Consider the following 22046-nt stretch of genomic DNA (forward strand, 5'->3'; position numbering starts at 1 on the left):
CACCAGAGCAGATTTGAGTATGCAGCATTTACTAAAACATTTGCATTACTTCGTTACCAGGTATCCATATGAGCGGATTGATGGAAGAGTGAGGGGTAACATGAGACAAGCTGCCATTGATAGATTTAGCAAGCCAGGTAAAAGTTCGGGAAAGTCTGTACACTTAACATCCACATTCATGCCTTGTGAGGAGGCCAGGGGGTTTTCTGATGTTTGTCACTTTCAACCTTTACCAGAGGGAAAAAAGAAAGCAGCGTTGTTGCCAAGTCAGCCACCTGAACTTCCCTTGAAATGTGGAATATTTCTATTGATGATTCATCTCACGTCAGCAGCAGGAAACCCTCATGATTGAATATTGAATCATGCACTTCAATAATTGAAAATGAACTTGCCTTCTTTGTCATTGACACTGTTACAGTTTTATATCCAAAATCAGATGTACTTATTGTGGAGGCCATATCTTGTTCCAATGCCCAACCACCCCAAATCTGGCCCAATACTCAGTCAAAATGCGAGCACTATGTAGGACGTTCCTTTGATGCTCACATGTCCTTGACTCTCAAGAGATCTCAGTACACTACATGGAAACGGTAATTATCAAGGGGATACGAACACTGTCGCCTGGCAGGATTAATATAAACATGTAAACTTTATGTACTTTATTACAGATTCTGACAGATTTGTGTTTCTGTTGTGTACTCGTGCTGGGGGACTTGGCATTAATCTGACTGCTGCTGACACAGTCATCATATTTGATTCTGACTGGAATCCACAAAATGATTTACAGGTAGGTTAATGGGCAACTTCACAGCATTTAGAATTCTGAATCACAGATTTAAGAAGATGCTTCAAGCAATCAACTAGATGACAAAGTATTTTTACCCAAATATCCCTTTGTGTATACGTTGTGTAGAAAATACATCTAGATACATCTGAATGCATATTGTGTAATGAGGTACTATATCATTGTAAAAATTGATTAAGAAATTATATTGGAAAGTTACTAGTTGTGTCTGAAGTGCTATGCCGTCAACAAAATTGTCACCAGAACTCCCCTTTTAATCTCTTTCCTTCCTTTATACCCTCTCGCAAACAATTACATACATACACTCATTGTTATGAAGTTATATAAACTCTGAATAAATAGATGATTTACACCACGTAGCTAACACTTACAATTGCCTTTTGTAGGCTCAAGCCAGATGCCACAGAATAGGACAAGATAAAGCAGTCAAGGTGTACAGACTAATCACAAGGAATTCTTATGAACGTGAAATGTTTGACAAGGCCAGTCTCAAACTAGGTCTTGACAAGGCAGTATTACAGTCCATGAGACATGATAAGGAGACTGCAACAAGTGTAAGTCACTGAGTTTGCTATTCCCCTGTTTGTACTCTATGCTGCAGGTTTTTCAGATATTGCAATCATTGTTTTTGTCCACCTTCTTCCTTAGCATTCATTCAGTCTGCTGTGTGAAGACAAGTCTAATCCTCTATGAATAATCACCAATCCTCACAGCTAAATTATCAAGCTGAGTGATCTGAAACTTGCCCTAGCACATTATGTCTTGGCTTCGTGATTTAGATGCGCTATTTGGTTGTGTGGTGACATTTGTTCACTAAGTTTTCCAAGCATCACTGCAGATTTTGAATACTTTTGTTGCAGAGACAGTGATGCTATAATACAAGGTGGTCATAACACTTACTGTAATCTACCTCACTGCTAGATTTGTGGAAATATTGAATATTGTTTTCAGGGTGAAAAATGTTAGTCTTGTGATGTGTATGTTTCATTTCTCTTCTGACCTGCAGCAACAATCAGCCCTGTCCAAGAAGGAAATTGAAGAATTGCTTCGTAAGGGGGCCTATGGTGCAATAATGGACGATGATGACGCAAGCTCTAAATTCTGTGAGGAGGATATTGACCAGATCCTTCAGAGACGTACTCAAGTCATTCAGATTGAATCTGAAGGCAAAGGATCCACTTTTGCCAAAGCAAGTTTTGTATCTTCATCAGACAGGCAGGACATCTCCTTGGATGATCCTGACTTCTGGCAGAAATGGGCCAAGAAGGCAGATGTCAACATGGATGAAATAAAATCAAGAGTAAGCAACCATTTCTTGCTAGACATGTTATTTGTTTGTAGCTAGTCAAACTGTAGTCCAGACTGAACGTTTGAAACCATCAAGAGAACTGATGTGAACATAGACTGTTGTTACATTTAATGTATCATTCCTGTATGATATCTTTCCAGATGCTACATCCCCTGTGGAAAAACAACTGATAAATATATTTTGTAGAATTTTAGTGAGTTTCAAGTTTCTCAATAGATTGAACGTTGCATTTGAATAGACCATTGGTATTCCTTTGTGCACAAGTATTTGTTTTGTACCACTACACCATAGCATTGCCCATTTCTAAAGTGATTTAACTTTATGAATTGTCTTTACACTATTCAACTTTTCCTGTAGGACATTGGAATCATTAATGAGCCAAGACGACGCAAACAGACAAAGAGATTTGGTAACTCTGATGAAGTACTTGAATTTACATCTGAAAGTGAGAGTGAAGAAGATGAGAAAGTTTCCAAGAAACAGTTGCAGACAGGATGGACAAGAGTTGAGTGCTTTAGGGTTGAGAAGGGTCTTCTGACATATGGGTAAGTGTCCATGTGATCTACTCTGTGCTGATCATTTCACGTCAAACCTCAATACTGTCCAGTTGTTTTTAGTGGACAAGATGGCTCTTTCTCAGATAAATTAGGTCAAATAGACCCAACTTATTTTTCCATGCCAGACGTAGAAGCAGCTGGGGTCCTGAGAGCGTTTTTTTACGCTTTGCTGGTTTTAGGGACCATTCCATATTTTCAGAAGTAAAACTCTAATAAATATCATTATATAAATTTTCAGGCAATAAGAGTTCGTACCCAATGTTCGTATTGCACATGAAGACTTAGTGTCATAACATTGAGTTTGTATCTTGTGATCTTGATGAACACATTGTCATAGATTTATAAAAATGGAAAGTGAATTTTATCAGTATGGAATACAAAGTACTCAATTCTCTGGTGTAAACAATTGTTGTAAATGTTATTATAGGTGGAGTCGATGGGAAGACATAATCAAGACAGGAAAATTCAAGAGAAAACTTGGAGAGAAAGATGTGGAAGCAGTTTCCAGGACAATTGTAAGTTAACTGGAAATATGCAACCATAGTAACAGGTTACTTATATCATGGTTGGTGCAAGCAAAGTTACAAATTGTTTTCTATGATTTATTTATCACAGTCACAAAGATATCAGTGAACAAGTGTAGGAGTACCATGATAATTTAGTGTATCAAAACTGCAATGATTTCATGAAACCAGTGAAACCCTATGTCATTTGATTCTTTGGTTTTAATTGGAGCTGTTGAGTGATGATCATGTTCTTGTCCCTCTAAAACTAGAGCTGTAAAGTGCTCAATGAGTTCTCAAAGAACACATCAATGAATTTGATGGTCTGAATGACAGCTCAAGTGAAGACATGCACAATTTCTGAATAGTGAAGAGCATCAAGCACATCAATTTGGATAATGCAGGGGCTTATATCAATAAATCGTTTATTTGCATACATATAATCTGTCAGCTACTTAAATTTGTAATTTAAAATACGCATAACAGAATAGTTAAAAAACTAGTCTCAGTATTTGGTGAAATTTCTATGGCCTCGTGTTGTCAATTCTTCCGGACACTCGGCAATCCTCTAAACCAGCAGTGACCAGTGCGTACAAATTGTTTTCTTTCACTCTTGTAGTAGAGGGTACACTTCCACTAATTGTCTCTTCCATTTCACAGCTGGTGTACTGCCTTCAATACTACAAAGGTGATGAGAAGATTAAGTCTTTCATTTGGGATCTGATAACCCCAGCTGATGAGAGCGTTCCGAAAACCTACAAGAATCACCTTGGTGAGAATCAGTAGTACTGAATCTGTATGGTAAAGCAGTTACCACGGACCACACAGCAATCTTTCCACTAATGAAAATTTCTGTCTCAAGTTTTGTGTTGTGAAGATCAGTTTGATTGAGATAGCATGTTTATCCCACATTTTCGATTCTTGTGTCTTTGAATATGTTAGAACAACTTACCAAACAAATTAACCTCAGAAATTTCTTGATGAATAAGTTAGTGGCTGAGGTTTGAACGGCCCGTGTATGATCTTTTGGTGCTTGAAACAACTCATGTTGATGCTATTCCTGAAATGATGGCATGCATATCTTTGAGATTTGAAGAATATTGAAAACAAGAAATTTATTCTGATCAGGAAATGGCACAACAACAAAGGTCAGCTCACCCAGGTTAACATTTAAATCAACCAAGGCTGAACAATTAGATTGTGTTCGAAACCTTTGTGCATTTACCTTATATGGATGTAATGTTCATTTTATATACTTCACTTTGTCACTGATGAATTTACCAGTGATCTTGGCATTAGCAAAAAGTGTAGGTTCAGAATTATATCACTGAGATACATAGAAACAATCATGAAAACATAAATTGCTGAATTGTAATGGAGCCGTGATTAATATCTTTCTGAATCTAAATATTCAAATGCTATTTCCAGGACTTGCCAATCCAGTGCCACGTGGTCGTAAAGGAAAGAAAGCTAAAAAAGAGACCAAAGTGGTGCCAGCATTACTGGAGTACGACTTTAACTCCAGAAATACAAACCCTGAAGAACTATTGCAAGATCCAGGCTACAAAAATCACCTCAAGAGACACTGCAATAAGTGAGTTATTTCAATAAACAGCTGTGAGCATATCTTTGTCTGTGGTTAGGTTAAGCAAAAGACTGAGAGAAACAGAAAACGTGCACAATATTATTAGCTCAGGGCTACATTTCTGTGAAAGTGGACCCCTTGTATGTAGCATATTAAAGTATATGAAAATTGATTTTAGGATTAAGTTTATTTGTCTTTATTAACAGCATGCTGTTAGCATATATGATTGCTAAGTAATCTAACCTACAACTTGAAAACTTCAAATATTGTCGTGATGTTTCTCAATTCAGGCATACCATAGCGATTTTTCAAGAGCAACGTATATTTTCCTGAAATGATGGCATGAAAATCTTTGAGATTTGAAGAATATTGAAAATTTCCATCTTTTCTGATCAGGAATCGAACACAAAGTCTTGTCTCTCATTAATGGGTAAATTTTACTCTGAACTCATGGCAAATTTACTTGTCCTGCAGAGTGCTGCTAAGGGTCAGAATGCTCTACTACTTGAAACAGGAGATCATTGGAGATCTGGTTGGAAAAATTGCACAGGGATGCCATGCTACGTAAGAAAACTTTCAGATTTTCTCGAACTTTCTGTCAAATGGCACGTTCTTTACCTTCACAAATTGTTTTTGACACTTGATTGATATGGGTGAAGAATATCAAAGAGAAGATGAAAAGCTTTGACAAAGCATGATGAATGTACAAGCATTTGTGTTTTCATCTGCATACATTTGAACAAACACTTGTCAAGTTTCTGTCATAGGAGACTGCATTTATGTGCTGACATGTGGAAACAAAACAAAAGAACTACTGGAACCATTTTACAAGTAGTGAAACTCTAAAAGTATGATGAAATTTAGAAATTCCTGTTTTAGTAAAAGGTCTTAAAGGGATATAGTCGTCGGAACTGCGCTCAAAGGTCGTATGGGACCCATACGACCCATGGCAACAATGTATGCAAGGCACAATGGTGATTGATGACAGTTAAAACATGTCTGTCATTATCTGTCATCGTATAATTTAAATGTTGCAGCTATGATGATGAGGTGCATCTTGATATCGTGCACGAAATACATTGTTTGTAAACAAGAAACTTGCACAGGCGCAGTTCCGACGACTGTATCCCTTTAATATGGATATCAAACAAGCTGAGAAAACCTCAGGTTGCCAAAGGCATTCAGTTATGTTTCTATAACCATCAATATTCACGACATGACTCTGTATAAGGTTGCCTCGTTCCTCATCTCATGAATTCTGTTTGCAGGACCCTGCCACTTCCTGTACCATGTCCAGAAGGTGACCCACCCATTGGCTGGTGGGATGATGAGGCCGATAGATCCCTTATGGTTGGCGTCTTCAAACATGGTGAGTAGAATTACAGTGAAACTAAGACCAATTGAGGCACTTTACTTTCAAAATGTAAATTTTGTCCACAGGAATTACTCTTTGGCTCCAGCAATGTGTATATTACTCCTTGTAAGTTTTGAAGATGAACAATCTTACTGAAATCTTCAAGTCAAAGTCGATCATGCATCATAAACTGCTAAACACATGTACAATATATTTTGTGTCATTTTGATGAAAAAGCATACTGCTCATTCTTCAACAAAAACTTTCACTGATTGTAGCTGAATTAAGTATGACCAAAGATAAATCTCCTAAAGGTGTACCAAACTGTGTAATGCAGTTTAGCTTTACATCGACAGAGAAAGGGTGCACAAACACTTTTGCATGATAAGAATGTGTTCTCGGAAATATTTTAGCTGTTATTGATACTTGTGTGATTTTGCAGGCTATGAGAAATACAGTGCTGTACGTGGAGACCCAACCCTCTGCTTCCTGGATAGATGTGGACCTCCTGATATTACTTCCTTGAGACGGGAAGAAGACAATGAAGATGACGATGAGTAAGTTTGCACATATCATTACACACATATGTAGCTGTGTAGCGTAGTTGTGTGATTTGGCTAGTGCTCTTAGGCTAATGTGGAAGATAAGCGTGAGCTCCCTGTGCCAATATTATGATAAATCAGCTAAGAGACTGTATGACCTTAATCGCTTGACAGAATGCTTTCAGGCATTGTGATTTATTCCATTATATCAGAAATACTCTGAGACCCTTATAGTCATTTATGTATCATCGTTGACCCAACAGCCATGTAAAATCTGATGGCAGAATTCTGGACTACCAAGGCAACATGTGAAGACAGAAAGGAACATAGCAATGGCCTCGTAGCCCTGCCTACTAGAATGTGCCGGGATGTACAATTACACCTCCCATGCCCTGTGCCTCAGAGTTCTTTCACAGTTTTCATCTCAAAAACAAAATAATCCCAAAATCCAATGTTAGGACTACTTACAACCAAAAACATCAGTATTATGATAATTACCAAATCGAATTCTAATCAACTCTTTGTCATTGGATATATTACCAGTTCTTGATGCCCTAAATAATCATTTCAAGTCCTGATGAGACAGTCTAGAGAAATGCTTTAAATATATTCTGTGCTCTTTCCACAGTGGCCTTGGTATGGATGAGGATCCTGATTTCAAGCCAGTTCAGAAGCTAATCAGAGAAGATTTAGAGCTAGATGACTCAATGTCACCATCTAGCGTATCAACACCACAGCCATCACCTAGACCAACCAAGTCTACCCATAAAAAGGTAGAACCACCAACAGGTAAGCTGAAGACAGAGCAAGTCATGTGATTAGAGAAGCCGTAGCTCTTTCTGCATCTGAATCTATCAAGTGGATAAGTTTATCTGTCTTTTGTCCAATGCTGAAGCACTTAGGCTGAATTCTATGAAGAATTACATGAAGTTCTCCTACACAATATAATTCCGTCACACAAACTGTTAGGAAACTTCTGTCACTTACACTATCAGTTATAAAGTATGTTGACTATGTTACTATTAGCTCGCAAAAAATACATTTTATGCCTATAGACCAGTACCACACCAGGACATAATGAGATTCAAATTTTACTAATGCTTTGGGTTCATTTCAGCACCTGGTAAGTTACCCTTTCCGGCAGCTTCAGACCTTAATACAAGACTTCGGAGACTGGTGACAAGTTTACAGAGAAACCACAAAAAGCAACAACTGAAACAGGCTGCAAGAGAACGGGTAAGTGATTGTACAAGCTGTGCAGTTAAGTACTTAAATTACCACTCAAATTTCATTTGAATTTATGGAGGCTGGTGGACTCCTTATCATGTATTCATCTTTCCATGCAAAATAAGGTATCAAAAGACAATGAAATGGTGTATATACTTCGAAAACTTTTTCCATGTCATTTATGTGCAATATCTTTCTATTCAGCAAAGTTTTTATTTACTTACCTGCTGCAACAGCATTACAAATTTGCAAACGAGTAAATACTTGTCATCTTTGAATTACAGAAAGAGGCTGAGAGGAAACACAGGTTTGAAGAGGCTTTGAAGCAGAAAGAGCTAAAGAAGAAAGAACAAGCTCAAAGGTGAGTCTAAAGCAACAATTTTTACACTTTACAAACTCCTCACAATGGGATGGCTTCTCAGAAAAGAAGTAACAGTGTTATACTTGTACATCATAGATGGGAATCATACTAACAATGGAACTGTCTACTGCTGTCGGTGAGAATCACAGCTTTTCAAGTGTTTTCATTACACAAGAAGAACATACAGTCACAGCAACTGAGGCACTTCTTGTGTAACTAAAAGAGACTACCTGTCCCCCTGATACTGATAATGAGTGGCAGTTTGATGATGATCAAAGCCATGCTAATACTGAGAAAGTCTTTCATGTCTCTCAAGGGACTGTGACTGACTTTTGTTGAGTTGAAATCTCTTCTCATTGTGATATACTGAAAACTGCCATATCTGTGATTATACTTTACAAATGACATCGTTCTCAGGAGAGGTATCTTCAAAAGGATTTGACTTGTTCTTTGCATTAATCAAGTGACTTAGAATTTTTAAATATGATCATCGAATGATTTATCATTATTATTAATATCAACAAATTCCTTGTAGCAGCAAACAGCATCAAACTATATGAGCATTTACAAATGTATTTTTGTATTGTAAATGTATTGCATCAACTATGATGGTAAAATAACTGTATAGGTAAGGGAGTTGTGTGTTTGAAATGATTGTTATGAAGGAGTAGATTGCGTATTTACGTGTTCATATTGTCACTTTTTATCAACCAGGTGGTCTAGGAGAGAGGAGAGTGACTTCTATCGCACAGTCTCTGCATTTGGTGTGGAGTACAATCCAAAGACAGGCAAATACAACTGGACCAACTTCCGAAGGGTGGCCAGGCTGGACAAGAAAACAGAAGAGAAATTGCAAGAGTACTATGAAAACTTCCGAGCCATGTGTTTGCGGGTTTCGAGAAGACACAAGAGAAGAGAAGGAGATGGTGAATTATTTGATAATGAAGACTTTCTCAATGGTGAGTTAAGTGTCTTGACACAAACGTACTTTAGGCAGAGCTAGAAACACTTTGTTCTTGAGATGATGTAAATATGCTATGTTCACTGATAGCAATGAGAGAAAACTGCTTCACCAACGCTGATCAAGAACATGAAGACTAAGTAGGATGGAAGAAGTATGATTATTGCTTTATTATCTACATTCTAAATGATACATTTGCAGGAACAAATATTTATGACATTGTTCTTCTTTGTTAGCAATTTGACATGATCTGATCTGGATATGAGTTTGAACGTAGTTGTTTTGCTGAAAGTTTGTCATACCTGAATGAGTAAAAATACTTCCATGCAGCCAGTGTTGACCAACTTTGATGAATGATTAGGTCAAACACATGACAGCTTAGTTCCAGGGAAAGCATAGTACTTATAAAACAACAGAGAGAGTCGAAGTCCAAAAAAAAATCACCCCTTTTACTCAATAGAAAGTTTATTCATAGCAGTGACCATTATCTAACAAATCATTTTGTTTCTCAACGTAACAGAGGAGATGCTGTTCAACCAAACTCTTAACATAGAGCCCATTTCAGAAGAGAGGGCCAACAAGTGCCTCCAAAGGATAGATCTCCTGTTGAAGGTCCGGAATGAGATACTGCCCCACCCAGAGCTTGATGAAAGGTTGAAACTCTGCCAGTCCAGCATGGAACTGCCAGAATGGTGGGAACCTGGCAAACATGATAGGGATATTCTCATTGGAGTTGGCAGGTATTGTAACTCGTGTGATTTCAAACTCTCAGCCATATGAACAATGATAATTATTCAATGGGTTGTACGCTCAGTTGACCATGTGTAAATGTATACTAAAGCTGATTGTACTCTCTCTCAGATCTTTGAGTCAAGTCAAATGTTGAGAGGAAATTATTTGGGTGAGCAAAAATCAATATAATTGGCAAATTGGCAAAAGTTTTAGCTGACAAGAAAGACTTACTTGTTGCTGTGTGGAAATGAAAATTTATCTTTTATGCACGCCTATAAAGCAAGCATATTGTTTTTATTTCATATGGATTTCTCAACATCATTTTCTGAACTGCAGTATACATGCATCTACCACAAGTGGCTTAAAGATCACTTTTGCCAAGCATGCATCCAAAGTAATGAGATCTACATTTAACATGGGTAGCATTTATTAGTTATCTTTTATCATTAGTAGTATCTTGATCTCGGGTTCAGCAAACCTTCCCTGCAGAGGGCAGTAGACTGTTTCCTTCTTACAATCTTTCCACATCCAATCAATGTATATTCATGAGTATATGGTAGGATAGACTTTTCTCACATTCCTGGCCGCTGGGAGTGCGGGATCGACGGTGTGGGAAAAATTGATCCAACACTCAGAAATCGTCCCACACTCTGCAGTAAATATTACACCAGCTATTTCGTTCCGCGTGCAAAATGTTATCCAATGGCACGACGAGTAACACATGGGCCGGAACTACAAAGTAAGCAGGTCAAAGTACAGTGGCAGATTACAGAGTTGTCACGATTTTAGATAATGTTGTACGTGTCCCATGTGAATTTAAAGCATTTTATGGTCATGTGAGAAAAAGAATCTTACACACCAAGGACCTGGGATCAGATTTCTCACACTGGGTTATTTTGTCTCACACTCGCCTTTGGCTTGTATGAGACAAAATATCCCCAACTCGTGTGAGAAATCTGATCTGAGGGCCTTTGGGGTATGAGATTCTATTATTCTGGACTTTTTCTCATAATTACAGGTAGAATAAGTGACAAAACTTGTTTAGGTAAGTGTGGGTATTTTCATTTCAGCAAAAAACATACATGTACATTCAAGTAATTTTGTGTTAATATTACAGGTATGGCATCAATCGATCAGAGTCACAACACCAAATGATGAATGATCCAGAGCTGTCTTTCCACCTTTTAAAGGAGAAGTTGGAGCAGGCAGCATCCGTCCAGTCATCGACAGGAGCAGCCCCATTCACAGCTTCCCTTTCCGGTGACCAGAACACAGATGCAAACAGTAAGGACGATTCTGGAGACCTTCCTGCTGCAGAGAAAGTCAAGGAAGAAGTTAAAATTGAACCCAGTGATGTAATCGCTGATGACCTTTCGATCAAAGGGGAGGCTTCAGAGGACACAAATGTGAAAACTGAAATTAAGTTGGAGCCTGTACTTTTGAAAAGTGAGGAATTGGCAGACAGCAGGGAACTTTCTGATGAGCTATCAGAGGATGTTAAGATTGAGGTTACTGAGGAATCATCAGGTGGAGAGAATTCAAATCTGTCTTTGTTGAGACAAGAACTCACCAAGCCATCACTGGTGACAGGATTGCCAATGCTGCAAGATGAGAATAGCCAGGACAGTTTCTCTATGGAGTCCAGCAGTCAACCAACAGTTGCCATGCTCCTGAATACAAACCTACCTCCAATAATAAGATGGCCAAAGGTAAGACAGAAACTGCTGTGTTTATGGATGGTTCCCACTCTGGCTAATCAGTGTGTCTCATATGAAACTTCACAGATAGGTGTCAAACATTCATTCAGTCGGGGGGGGGGGGGGGGGGGGGGGGATCAAATCTTTGACTCATAAAAGGGGATCTTATAACTGAGAGACAAACCCTGATAATTTTCAACTCCTTTACTACCAGAATTGCATACTGAGTATAAATTTCCATTGTTGGTTGGACCGTGTTGTTTTTGTGTTCTGTGCTTTACTCTTGTTAATCTAGAACTGCCATTCCACCCTACAGGACAAAGTGATCATCCACAGACTTGAGCAGATCATCCACTGTGTGGAGAACAACCAGTGGCCGAGCAGAAGAGGACACTACCACCATGATGCTGTGTCATCCATGGACCTGTCCCATCTGGATCAGAGCGTTGATTCCCCACTGTTAGGAGGACAGCTTGACACGTCTGACTTGAGTCTCACAGGAGACCTGGAAGCAATCAGTAAACTGTCTAAGGTAAAGAAGAATACCGGTAAAGGAGACCACCAGTTCAAGGTCCTTGTATCTGATGTAAGTGTTTGTGATTCCCCTCCAATCCACCTCTCCCATAAGTACTGCATCGAGGCCCTACACTTCTCTCACTCCATCAACTCTTCATAGTAATAGTATAGTGTTAGTTTTACTTTGTAGTATTTCTTCCATTTTCACACTTGGCACAAAATACCACTCATAACTTGCTTAACACAAATTCTTACCCTCTGCCCTATAGCTTATTTCACTGTTAGGTTATCTGTTATAATCTCCACATAAGTTGTGCAATCTTGTAGAATTTGTCCAAAACACATCTGTTTTAATTTCATCAAAGAAGTCACTTTAGCATAGTAAAAGATGATAAATTTTCACCCATTCATGTGACATAGCCCCATTCTGTACTTGTAAATGGGTTGGTCACATGCGGGTACAGGTAGGTGTCAAAAGACCCTCCTTTCTACAGTAGTTACATGCCTTTATACCTGGCCCATATGCAGTACTTCCAGTGTGGTTTGTATTCGGTGTGTTCACCCTTTCCTTCTGTCACCTCTCATCCCAATTTGTCCTGTCTTGTTTGCTGTGAATTACTGGTGGTCTTTGCCTCAATGTTTGTTTTTTGTACATTCATCTGGTAAAAAATGTAAGTACAGTGTTTAAAAGTGTGGGGTAATTTAAACTTGAGAATTTTCAAAGGAATCCAACCTTGTTCTACCCATTTCAATGAAATAAACATTGCTACTGCATTGTATTACTTCAGATTACTGTCATTGCTTTAGACATTTTGTAAGTCTTTTTGTACAGTGAAATATAGAAAATTGTGTATGTTTTGACTCTATCAACTGTGAAAGTTCTAGTAACAGAGACATTGTTTACTGATGAAGATTGATTCACATGACATACCTGTCAATACCTCAGACTTTTCTGTGACCTTCATGTAAACTTTTTCAAATGTTGAAATGGGGAACCCAACACAATGTGTTTATGAAACTTTCCGTATTTCTCGGTGAACAACTAGAACAAGACACATGGCTAGAAATTGCTCTGACAGTGTAAAAGCCACTGTAAAATTGCAGAATTTTGTGATTTTTTTCCTTGAAGCAAATATGTGATGATCTAACCCTGGGCACACAGAGGTGCAGTTGTTATTGTACTGCATAAGAACATTACAGAAATAGAAATGAATTTTGCAAGTTTTGAAAAAGAAACAAGGTTTCCAAATTTACTGCGAATCCCTTGTATTTCAGCAGTCTGTACAGGCTATAAAACGTCCATGACTCAAGGCGTAGACTGTGACTGCATTCAAAGAAAACTCTATTTGGAATCTAAGCTTGGCTGTGTTTGTCAAGGCAGTGTCCCAAATCACCAATACTTGCTCCAAAGCATGAAAAATAACAGATGTAAACAGTTTTTTCAAGTATCAAACAACCCCCAAACTAAAGACTGAAAAAAGTGCAGGGTAAATGCAACAGATGTGTCCAGCAAATGCTACAAATGTTTCCAATGCTAGCAAGCACATGTGTTTTAAATCCTGCAGTATTTCCTTAATCCAGTCATTCTAACAGATCATGATATTCCATTCATTTGTAGTAAAGGAAGGTTTGACTTTCATAAGGGGACTGGTACGGATTTGAAAAGATCAATGCATGTTGTTAATCTAGGAATTACAGTGGTGATCCAGCAAGGATTAGGCAACGTAATTTTGTGAGGGACAGCTTTTGTAATGACATTTTTACTGCTGCAACACTGAGTTGCACATGTGCTTGTGCAGTTAAATGCATAAATGTCAAGGGCAATCTGACTCTTTAGATATTGAAATTTGTCTAACACAGGAAAGTGGTGGCCTGAAAATGACGATTCAAAAGAAACGGAAAAGACGGAAGAAGGCAGAAATTGAAGCAGAAAGAGGTTTGTATCAGATCATGTTCTTGACAGTTCCTCAGTTATTGAAGTCTCTGTTTCCAAATATTAAGTTCTGTATTAAATTTTATTCAGTTCTGTTGTCATTTAATGGTTTTCAACTTTAGTCTTCTCATCAATGGTAATCAAAAGGTCACTATGCTCATAAATTTCACGCCTGGACCTATCATTTCTTTGAGTGTGCGATATCAGTTCATTAAGTTAATAGCTCAGATGATAATATATTCACACTCAACATTTCAGGGTAATTAAAATTGTGCATGGTGTGTAAAGCTTCAGAGCTCATTGCCTCAATGTCATAATTCTATGATCTTTTGTGAGTTATGGTCATTGTTCATTCGATCCTAAGACTAACAAGAATGTAAAATACTGTTGAAAAAATCTTAAAAGTAGGTGACTTTTATCTCCTTGTGACATTGTTCAGTTGGCAAGAAAACCCCTCACAAAATGGAAAATAGCTGCTTGTCCTCTTGCGATGCTACATAGAACAAGCCAGTTAAATTTCTCCAGGCTATGTGTATCAATTGAATGTTGTTCTTGATCATGAACGTGGCATTGACAGAGGCATTGCAGGCTAGACCAAACCCATAAAACCAAACTCATTACCATGTTATGTCATACTCAGAACACTGTGGTAGGGATGACATTTTTCACAGATTGTGAAGTAGCATTTTTGAGAATTAGGTAAATACTATTACTTCTGTGAGTCAGAAAAAATGTATTGCATAGGTTACTGTTGATCCTGGTTAAGCTGTAATCTATGTAATTGTCTTTTGGATGAGATGAATCATTTACTGAAAATTTTTGTATTCTTAATGATCAAGAAGTATTTGAGTCATATTGTATGACAATTGAGAATTTTGTGCAGTGATTGCTCATGATTTACATCAGAGACATTATTTGACATGTCTGACAGGGGAGTGCAAATGATGAGGCTATCAAAATCCAATTTAAAGTTCTGAATGTTGAATTTCAGATCAGGGACTTGTTAATGACAACCCCATCTGCTATTCATGCATGAGTGACTTAACATAGGCTGATGCACTCGCTTTGGTGTTGGTGAAAATTGCAATGCTGCATTGTGTAAGCCATTCTTCGCCTTGGTTTAGCCCAAACCTATCAGTGGTGAATCTAGACCTGTTTGCAGGGAATTTGAATGAACAGGTTAACTCATTCATACTGTGGTTTAGCCCAATCCCATTGTTTTCCTCATCTTCATGGGGCCTGTACACATGTATGTGGGGCAAAAGGCTTATGGTGAAAGCATGCATTTGGATTTGCAGTCTGTCCTCACTGTTTTCAAGTGAAAGGGATGGTTTATAGACAAAGAATGTCTTGTGAAAAATAAATATTTTCTCAATGTTTACACATGTTAAAGTTTTTAAAGTCTGATCTGTTGTGTTTTGAGAAATTCTGTATGCAATGCTGTAGCAAAAAAGTCACTAATAATTTTCACATTATCAGACACAACTGAAACTATCCTTTGTGTTCTTTCCACAGCCAAGTTAGCCGAGCTACTGAGTGTCAAGCCTATGGGTGGCCTGCCCCAATCTGACGGCAATATCTCAGACGACACCTGTGGATCTCTACCAAGCCTTCCAGATCTACCTCAGTTGGCCAAACTGCCTCCTTTGTTCTGTGACACCCCACCTCTTGATGGCCTTGACAATACAGTTGAAGGCATTGCCAATGGTACTGCAGCAATCACACCAGATATGATAGGCACTGGCATCCTGGATGCTGAGAAAAAGGTTGGCCGTAAGAGAAAGCATGCAGACAGAGAGGACAAGAAGAGGAGGAAAGAGGTAAGTGCTATGCTAGTGGTCAAAGCCACCAAAATTTGACTTCTTGTCAGTTTAATGGGAGGGAAGGCTTTTCTAATCACAAAGTTTGCTGTGTTACCACTTACTGTAGTTGTACTTTGTAGACGACATGAGGGACCTTGTCAGGCATGAGGGTCATGAGGGATCTGCAGTATTTTAAAGGGGCAGATTTATTATCAGCTTTATCTCTAGATAAATTGACTAGCGGCGCACAACTTTCAAAGGAGAATGAAGGACTAATATTGCTTAAACATTGAATGCAGACAACTACTTGTGAGAGAAGCGAGGATTGAGGGCTGCCCCTTTAATATTCTTATAGTTGGCCTATAGTGATATGAGTGCAGATGATGAGTAAACTGAAATCCAATTTAAAGTACTGACTGTTGAATTTCAGACATGGACAATGCTTCTTTGCCTGCTATTCATACATGTTTGACTTTATCTCAGCTGATGCACTATCTATATATCACTTTTTACCCCAGTTCATATTTTGTACCAAAGTTCAACTTTCCTAGAAAGGTCTACAATACTGAAGCCAGTCTCTCATATAGAGCTGTCAAAAAATAAATTTTTTGCAGCTGAAACCCCAAAATACTCCAGCTAGATCCATAGTGGACCTTTAGCTGTGAAAAATCTTGTTGAATTGCAGTGACCAAGATATTTTCCAACAGTATGATTTTGTACAAAATGCAGCATTTATAAACTAGGCTTACCCACTCTAGTCACTAGGCAGGGTGAAACTATCACGCTGTCTCATAATGTGTGTACACATCGAATGCTACCTCTTTACTGGTAATTACATGATATCAACTTAATTTTGTGCAGTAAACCTGTCTTTCATATGTGCAACAGAAGGATTAGTGGCTGTTGTTTTGCACTTAAAAAGTAAAATTTGAGTAAAAAGTCAGCAAACCTCCTCTTAGATTTTTTTGGACCTTAAATGATCAATGACTTGTTAGTGTAGGGCCAAGATACAGTCAACCATACAGGAATTGTTTTCACTTACATTGCTGTTTCTTATTTTCACCAAGAAGAAAGACAGTACAGAGAAACCACACAAAAGGAGAAAGAGGAAGCAGAAATTTAATGAAAGTGGCAGATGGACACCAAGTAACTTAGATGATGGTAAGAAAACAAAATTGAACTTTCATGAATATAGCTTATGTCTAAACAGCAATGTTTCATTTCAATGCTGCCAACATGTAACACTGTTCTTACAGTTCTGTGTACCTATTGTATGGTGAGACTTCATTCAATTGACAGTGATAGATGATCTGTGCTTTTATAGGACACATGTGAATTTAATTGGAACCATGAGAATATTTCTGTCGTCCTTGGCGTGACTCTGTCAGTGTATCAAGGCATAGTTTGCTGAATTGATTGACACATGGAACACTTCATCGGTGTACAGACCCCAACAATGACACATTGTGTGGCCTTCGCAAAAACATGACAAAATGCAAGAAATATGAGCTCTCAACCATAGCAATGTAATACTCAAGTGTTTGGGAAAACGTCTGTTCATGACAATTTTTAGATCGACTCAATCATGGACAAGTACTGCTTTGAAAGTATGAAAAAATTGTTGCATTTCTCTTGACAGATGATCCAGTCCCAGTCATCAGTGCAGCTGAAGGCATAAGACTTAGCGGACTAGCTGCACCTCTGAAAAAAGATATAGATAAATGGTTACAAGACCATCCAGGGTATGAGATAGACTACCCACCCCAGCCAGACCCAACAACCCAGCTGATGATGTCAACAAATCTGGAAGATGGAGAAGTTAAAAAAGAGAAGAAGAGGCGGAAACGGACACCTAATCCATCCAAACTTGATATCAGCCAGATCACTGGTGAAGAGAAAGTGTGTGTGATAAATAGGAACACTGGTCGCAAAGTGACTGGGAAAAAGGCCCCAACGGTGGCTACACTGAGTGAGTGGTTAGATAGGAATCCAGAGTTTGATATTCCTGCTGAGTGGGGACCAATTGTGAAAGAAAAGGTAAGGAGTTGCCAGGAAAAGATGCCATTATTTCAAATAGAAATAGTAGCTTTAGATAAATGAAGAGAACATCAATTTCATCAAAATGTAAGACTTCTTTGCTACTATGTTTACTTTTGACGAGAAGTTACTCGTAACCCACATGATGTGTCTGAACCTAATTTTGATAGAAAGTGTAAAAGCGGATTTAGTTGTAACAATAGCAAAGGAGAAGTAAATTTACTATAATATGTGACAGCTAGTAAACATATTATCACCCTTTGTTCTGTGAAGTTGCTGGTGTCTATTTTGTTGTCTTGACAAATTTACATAATGAATGGACTAGTTTAGCTGACAAATATCCTTTTGTGTTTGTGTTACAGTCCAAGTTGTCACCATCACAACTGAGTCGCATCATTCCCTCAGGCATCAAGGGAGGAGGTTCACTCATACAGCCAGCAACATTCCGTTCCTCCGGTGAGAATCCACTTGCTTTGACGTCTCTAGCAGGTATTCCAACGTCAGGCCTGCTTGGAGCATTTCCTGGTGGCAAATTCCCACTGAATCCAGGTTTTCCAAATGTTGGCATGGGACAACTGGGAATGAATCCCCTTCTTGGATACACTGGGTTTGGTACTCTGCCCTCTTTTCCAGTATCAGTGACCAGAGACACTACAGCTAACAGCAGTGATGATGATGATGAGGAGGACGAAGATAGTAAATCTACTCCAGCTATTGTAACTTCAACTGCAACTTCAAAAGCCGTGCCCTTACTCTTCCCATCTGCACCAGGACTGTTCTATTCACCGTTCATCACCCCTCAAGGTTTTCTCAACCCAGCAGCTCTTGCTTCTGCAAGCTTAGTTAATGGCATTGCCAGCAGCACTGGGGAGGAAGAGTCAACAAAGAGCAATGACAGCTCCAAACCCAAACAAAGTATTGAAGAGGACAGTGCTGAAAAGCTAGGCAAACACAAGCCAGACATTGAACTTGGTCTGGGTGAAATTGATACAAGTGATATAGATGACATTGAGGAGACCTTAGATGACATTCCAGATGATGATGACCTTGACAATGAAGATGAATTCAAATTTGATGATGAAAACTCCAATGATATGATGTAAAAAAAGCCACATTTTTCTCTGAAATACATCAATGAGAGTACACAAAAGAAATCACCAACATTCCAATGAATTGTGATTTGCCATTAAAAAATTACCTAAATTATGAATATGATATAATATAGTGCCTGAAATTGGTACTGATGTCAGTCGTTAAAATTGTCTTTCACTGGTTATTACTATAATCAGTTTCAGACCAGTCTTATATGGTGCTGCTGATGTAAATATTATTAAGATCCAGCAATATTCTCAGTGTTTGCATAAGACAAATCTGTTCTGCCAACGTGTGGTAGTATTAATTCAGCGTGCCGTCATGTAATTTTTCCCTGCAAAGTTGTGTTGTAACGGAACAATAGGGCTAGAAAAACCAACATGAGGTTTTATTTCTAGAAGCAAGAAAGACGAGAGAGATGCTAATAAAATCAGAAATTATTTACCTTGTGTACCTTCTGTGTCACTATAAAGTTTTATAACCTAGATTGTAGATCTTGATACCTGTAAGTGTTCTTTGTTTTGTTCTTTCTCTCTTTCTTTCTTGTATTGAAAGTCTTTCAAAGTATGGACATGTAAACTCAAAAGATTGTAAATACTTTTGTAGAAAACAGAAAAGTGGTGATGGGTGTCTTTAATACTCACTTTTGTTAGTTTTACAGCAATTTTGGCCCAAAGGCAAGAATCCTTTTGCAAGCACTTTTACAAGTCAGTTTCCTAGTGGCTGATCATCAATATGCAGAATAGGGTTAGGGTTTTTGTGAAGTCAATCAGGATCAGGTAAATTGTTTAGTTTTGAGTGTGTGTGTGTGTGTGTACTTTTGATATATTGATGTACATGCCCTTTCTGTTGGTAATGTCTCCCATCTTTTGTGTGGATTGTCAATTCCCACCCATCTCCCTAATCTTTTCTGCCCTCAAAACATGCATGTCAATCCCTTTTGCAACCCACAAAACATCACTGTAGGCTGTTGTAATTGTTATCTTAACCCAAAAGTCACCCTATCTGTGGCCTACCTCTGACATTTACTCCATCCTACTATTTGCATCTGTTTGGGTACCTAGATTTTGGGGTTTTTATCATATGTTCTGTTGTCAGGTTTTCTGTTTTCTCACCAAAGAGGATATGCAACAAAATACTTGGGTTGTAAGTTTAGGAAATACGTGAAAAACAATATCAGGGAATCTTATACAATATGCAAAATTTAGAAATGTGTGGTCAGAATTTTTATTGGTGTTTCAAGTTTTAAGAAAATACTGTTGGTAGAAAGAATCAGAACCGCGTTCTGTTTTCTTTATCCATTCTGTAGATTTGTAAGTTGCAGTCATAACTCCGGTTCACACAATTTCCAAAAATATTTACATTTTGTATGCCTACCTTTCAACTGCCTTGTTACATGTACTGTCAAATCTGTGGCCCTATAGGGTAGTTAACTCTAAAAATGTAACATCCTTCAGGGCAATTAAGGGACAGTAGTCAAGCTCATTTCTGGAAAGAAAAAGATGACCGAAATGCTACCAAAGAAAAATACATTAAGTAAACGTACAATGTCACTGCACAAGACTTGCCAGCTATGGTGTTCTGGGAGTTTATTTCAACATTTCTGCATGCATAAATATACAGTTGAGGCTCTTGGCAGGATGACTGGGAGGTCTCTACTTTGAAGTGTTTGTATGCATACAACAATAGCAGAAATGAACACAACTTGTGGGGGAAAATAATACAAAAAAAATAAAAATCAAAGAAATGAAATCAGTAATTTTGTGAATGAATTTCCGATCTTCACTTGTGTGCTGTTATTTTCCAAGTATTTTCAGTTGCGTGTGTGTATTTATTTTTTCTTATGTGAATATTTTGCATCGTCAGAAATTGGATGAACTGAGTTTCATGAGAGATAGCTGACTTTTCAGCCCTAGTGATATTGTCTTGGGTTATTCTTTTTTTCTGTATCCACATGATCAAGTGAAGAGTTCCATTGCAAACTATTTAATCACATTGTATTTATTGATTTCTGCATTCTTTGTGGATCTGAAATGAGAGATGTAATTTTTTGGTGATTATTTTTATGACAGTAAATACAGTACTGTTTTGTTTTCAAACCCAAGTATCAAGATTTGATTTGTACCAGCCATTCCCTTTGTCTTCTAATGTCACAACATTTTGACATCACAGATGTTCAACAAAACACTTCAATTGACATGAACTGTAGTTTAGGCCTGTTCTTGAATGCTATACAACAGTTTTGCAATTGTAATCAATAACACGCAAATTGAAGTACTTTCTCACTGCTATCAGTGTTATCAGATGTATGCAAGGCTCCATGCCAAGGACAGGTAGAATATCAAAGTAGACATGTTTGTGGGATTCTTCAGCAGAGAAATTGTTTTGATGTTATTAGTAATAATATTCTCGGGGCAACTTCCAAAACAAATAAGTGAATTAAGGTAGTATGCACATCAAAAGTAAAAGACTTAAACTTTTGCGTAAAATTTCATCAAGGAATCTTCCAACAGTTCTCTTTCAAAATCAAGAATAAAAATCGGGGACACCGTGCAAATTTTTGGTACTAGAGAAACAACCCAAGATTTACTGATATTTAGAATTCAAAATGGCCACTATCCCTGTGTTAACTCTATGGAGAATAACAAAATTTTCAAATTTCGAAAAACTAACCCGGTGAAAAGTTTTCTTATACTAAGAGCTTTAAAATGAACCCCCATGAGTGGTATATCAGAAAGGAATTGCTAAAGTTTGAGAGTCCGAATATGTCCCCGAGGTGTGTTCTACCTTAAGTGACATATCCACCCTCCCAGGTGATACCTAGTGATAATATGTTGCCCAAAATCTAGTAACTTCTCAGAGGCCTAGCATTAGTAGTGTTTTCATTGGCTAGTCAACCTATTTGCACAATGCACATATCATGGTTTACAAAAATGATCTTCCATTCTGCATTTCAAGATACAGTTACCACCCTGTCAGTGAAATGTTAAGAAAGACAAATAGCATTATTGGTTCATTAATTATCTGAGGTCT

The 22046-nt window shown here is 38.0% G+C and overlaps 1 protein-coding gene and 1 non-coding gene across 6 annotated transcripts in view; both read left to right on the forward strand.

Annotated features, from left to right (window-relative positions):
• LOC139147238 (chromodomain-helicase-DNA-binding protein 8-like) overlaps positions 1–21112 on the forward strand; it is a 41445-nt gene extending 20333 nt beyond the window's left edge. For 2 of the 5 annotated variants that reach the window (XM_070718258.1, XM_070718262.1), the window contains 23 exons: positions 61–137; positions 669–787; positions 1192–1359; positions 1812–2105; positions 2472–2659; positions 3099–3186; positions 3835–3946; positions 4603–4768; positions 5234–5323; positions 6028–6128; positions 6556–6670; positions 7284–7444; positions 7773–7891; positions 8167–8243; positions 8958–9202; positions 9725–9944; positions 11054–11645; positions 11950–12219; positions 14010–14085; positions 15598–15902; positions 16952–17045; positions 17524–17921; positions 18284–21112. In XM_070718258.1, the coding sequence (XP_070574359.1) occupies positions 61–137; positions 669–787; positions 1192–1359; positions 1812–2105; positions 2472–2659; positions 3099–3186; positions 3835–3946; positions 4603–4768; positions 5234–5323; positions 6028–6128; positions 6556–6670; positions 7284–7444; positions 7773–7891; positions 8167–8243; positions 8958–9202; positions 9725–9944; positions 11054–11645; positions 11950–12219; positions 14010–14085; positions 15598–15902; positions 16952–17045; positions 17524–17921; positions 18284–19024 (4816 nt within the window). In that variant the 3' untranslated portion in view covers positions 19025–21112. The remainder of the gene's footprint in view (positions 1–60; positions 138–668; positions 788–1191; positions 1360–1811; positions 2106–2471; positions 2660–3098; positions 3187–3834; positions 3947–4602; positions 4769–5233; positions 5324–6027; positions 6129–6555; positions 6671–7283; positions 7445–7772; positions 7892–8166; positions 8244–8957; positions 9203–9724; positions 9945–11053; positions 11646–11949; positions 12220–14009; positions 14086–15597; positions 15903–16951; positions 17046–17523; positions 17922–18283) is intronic. The other 3 variants (XM_070718259.1, XM_070718260.1, XM_070718261.1) reach the window with 3 other exon arrangements.
• LOC139148797 (small nucleolar RNA U6-53/MBII-28) lies at positions 8504–8618 on the forward strand. Its single transcript, XR_011556023.1, has one exon. It is a non-coding gene; the product is annotated as a small nucleolar RNA U6-53/MBII-28 (small nucleolar RNA).
• Positions 21113–22046: the final 934 nt, after the last annotated feature.

This window comes from Ptychodera flava, chromosome 13, assembly GCF_041260155.1.
Source record: "Ptychodera flava strain L36383 chromosome 13, AS_Pfla_20210202, whole genome shotgun sequence".
NCBI classification, from domain to species: domain Eukaryota; kingdom Metazoa; phylum Hemichordata; class Enteropneusta; family Ptychoderidae; genus Ptychodera; species Ptychodera flava.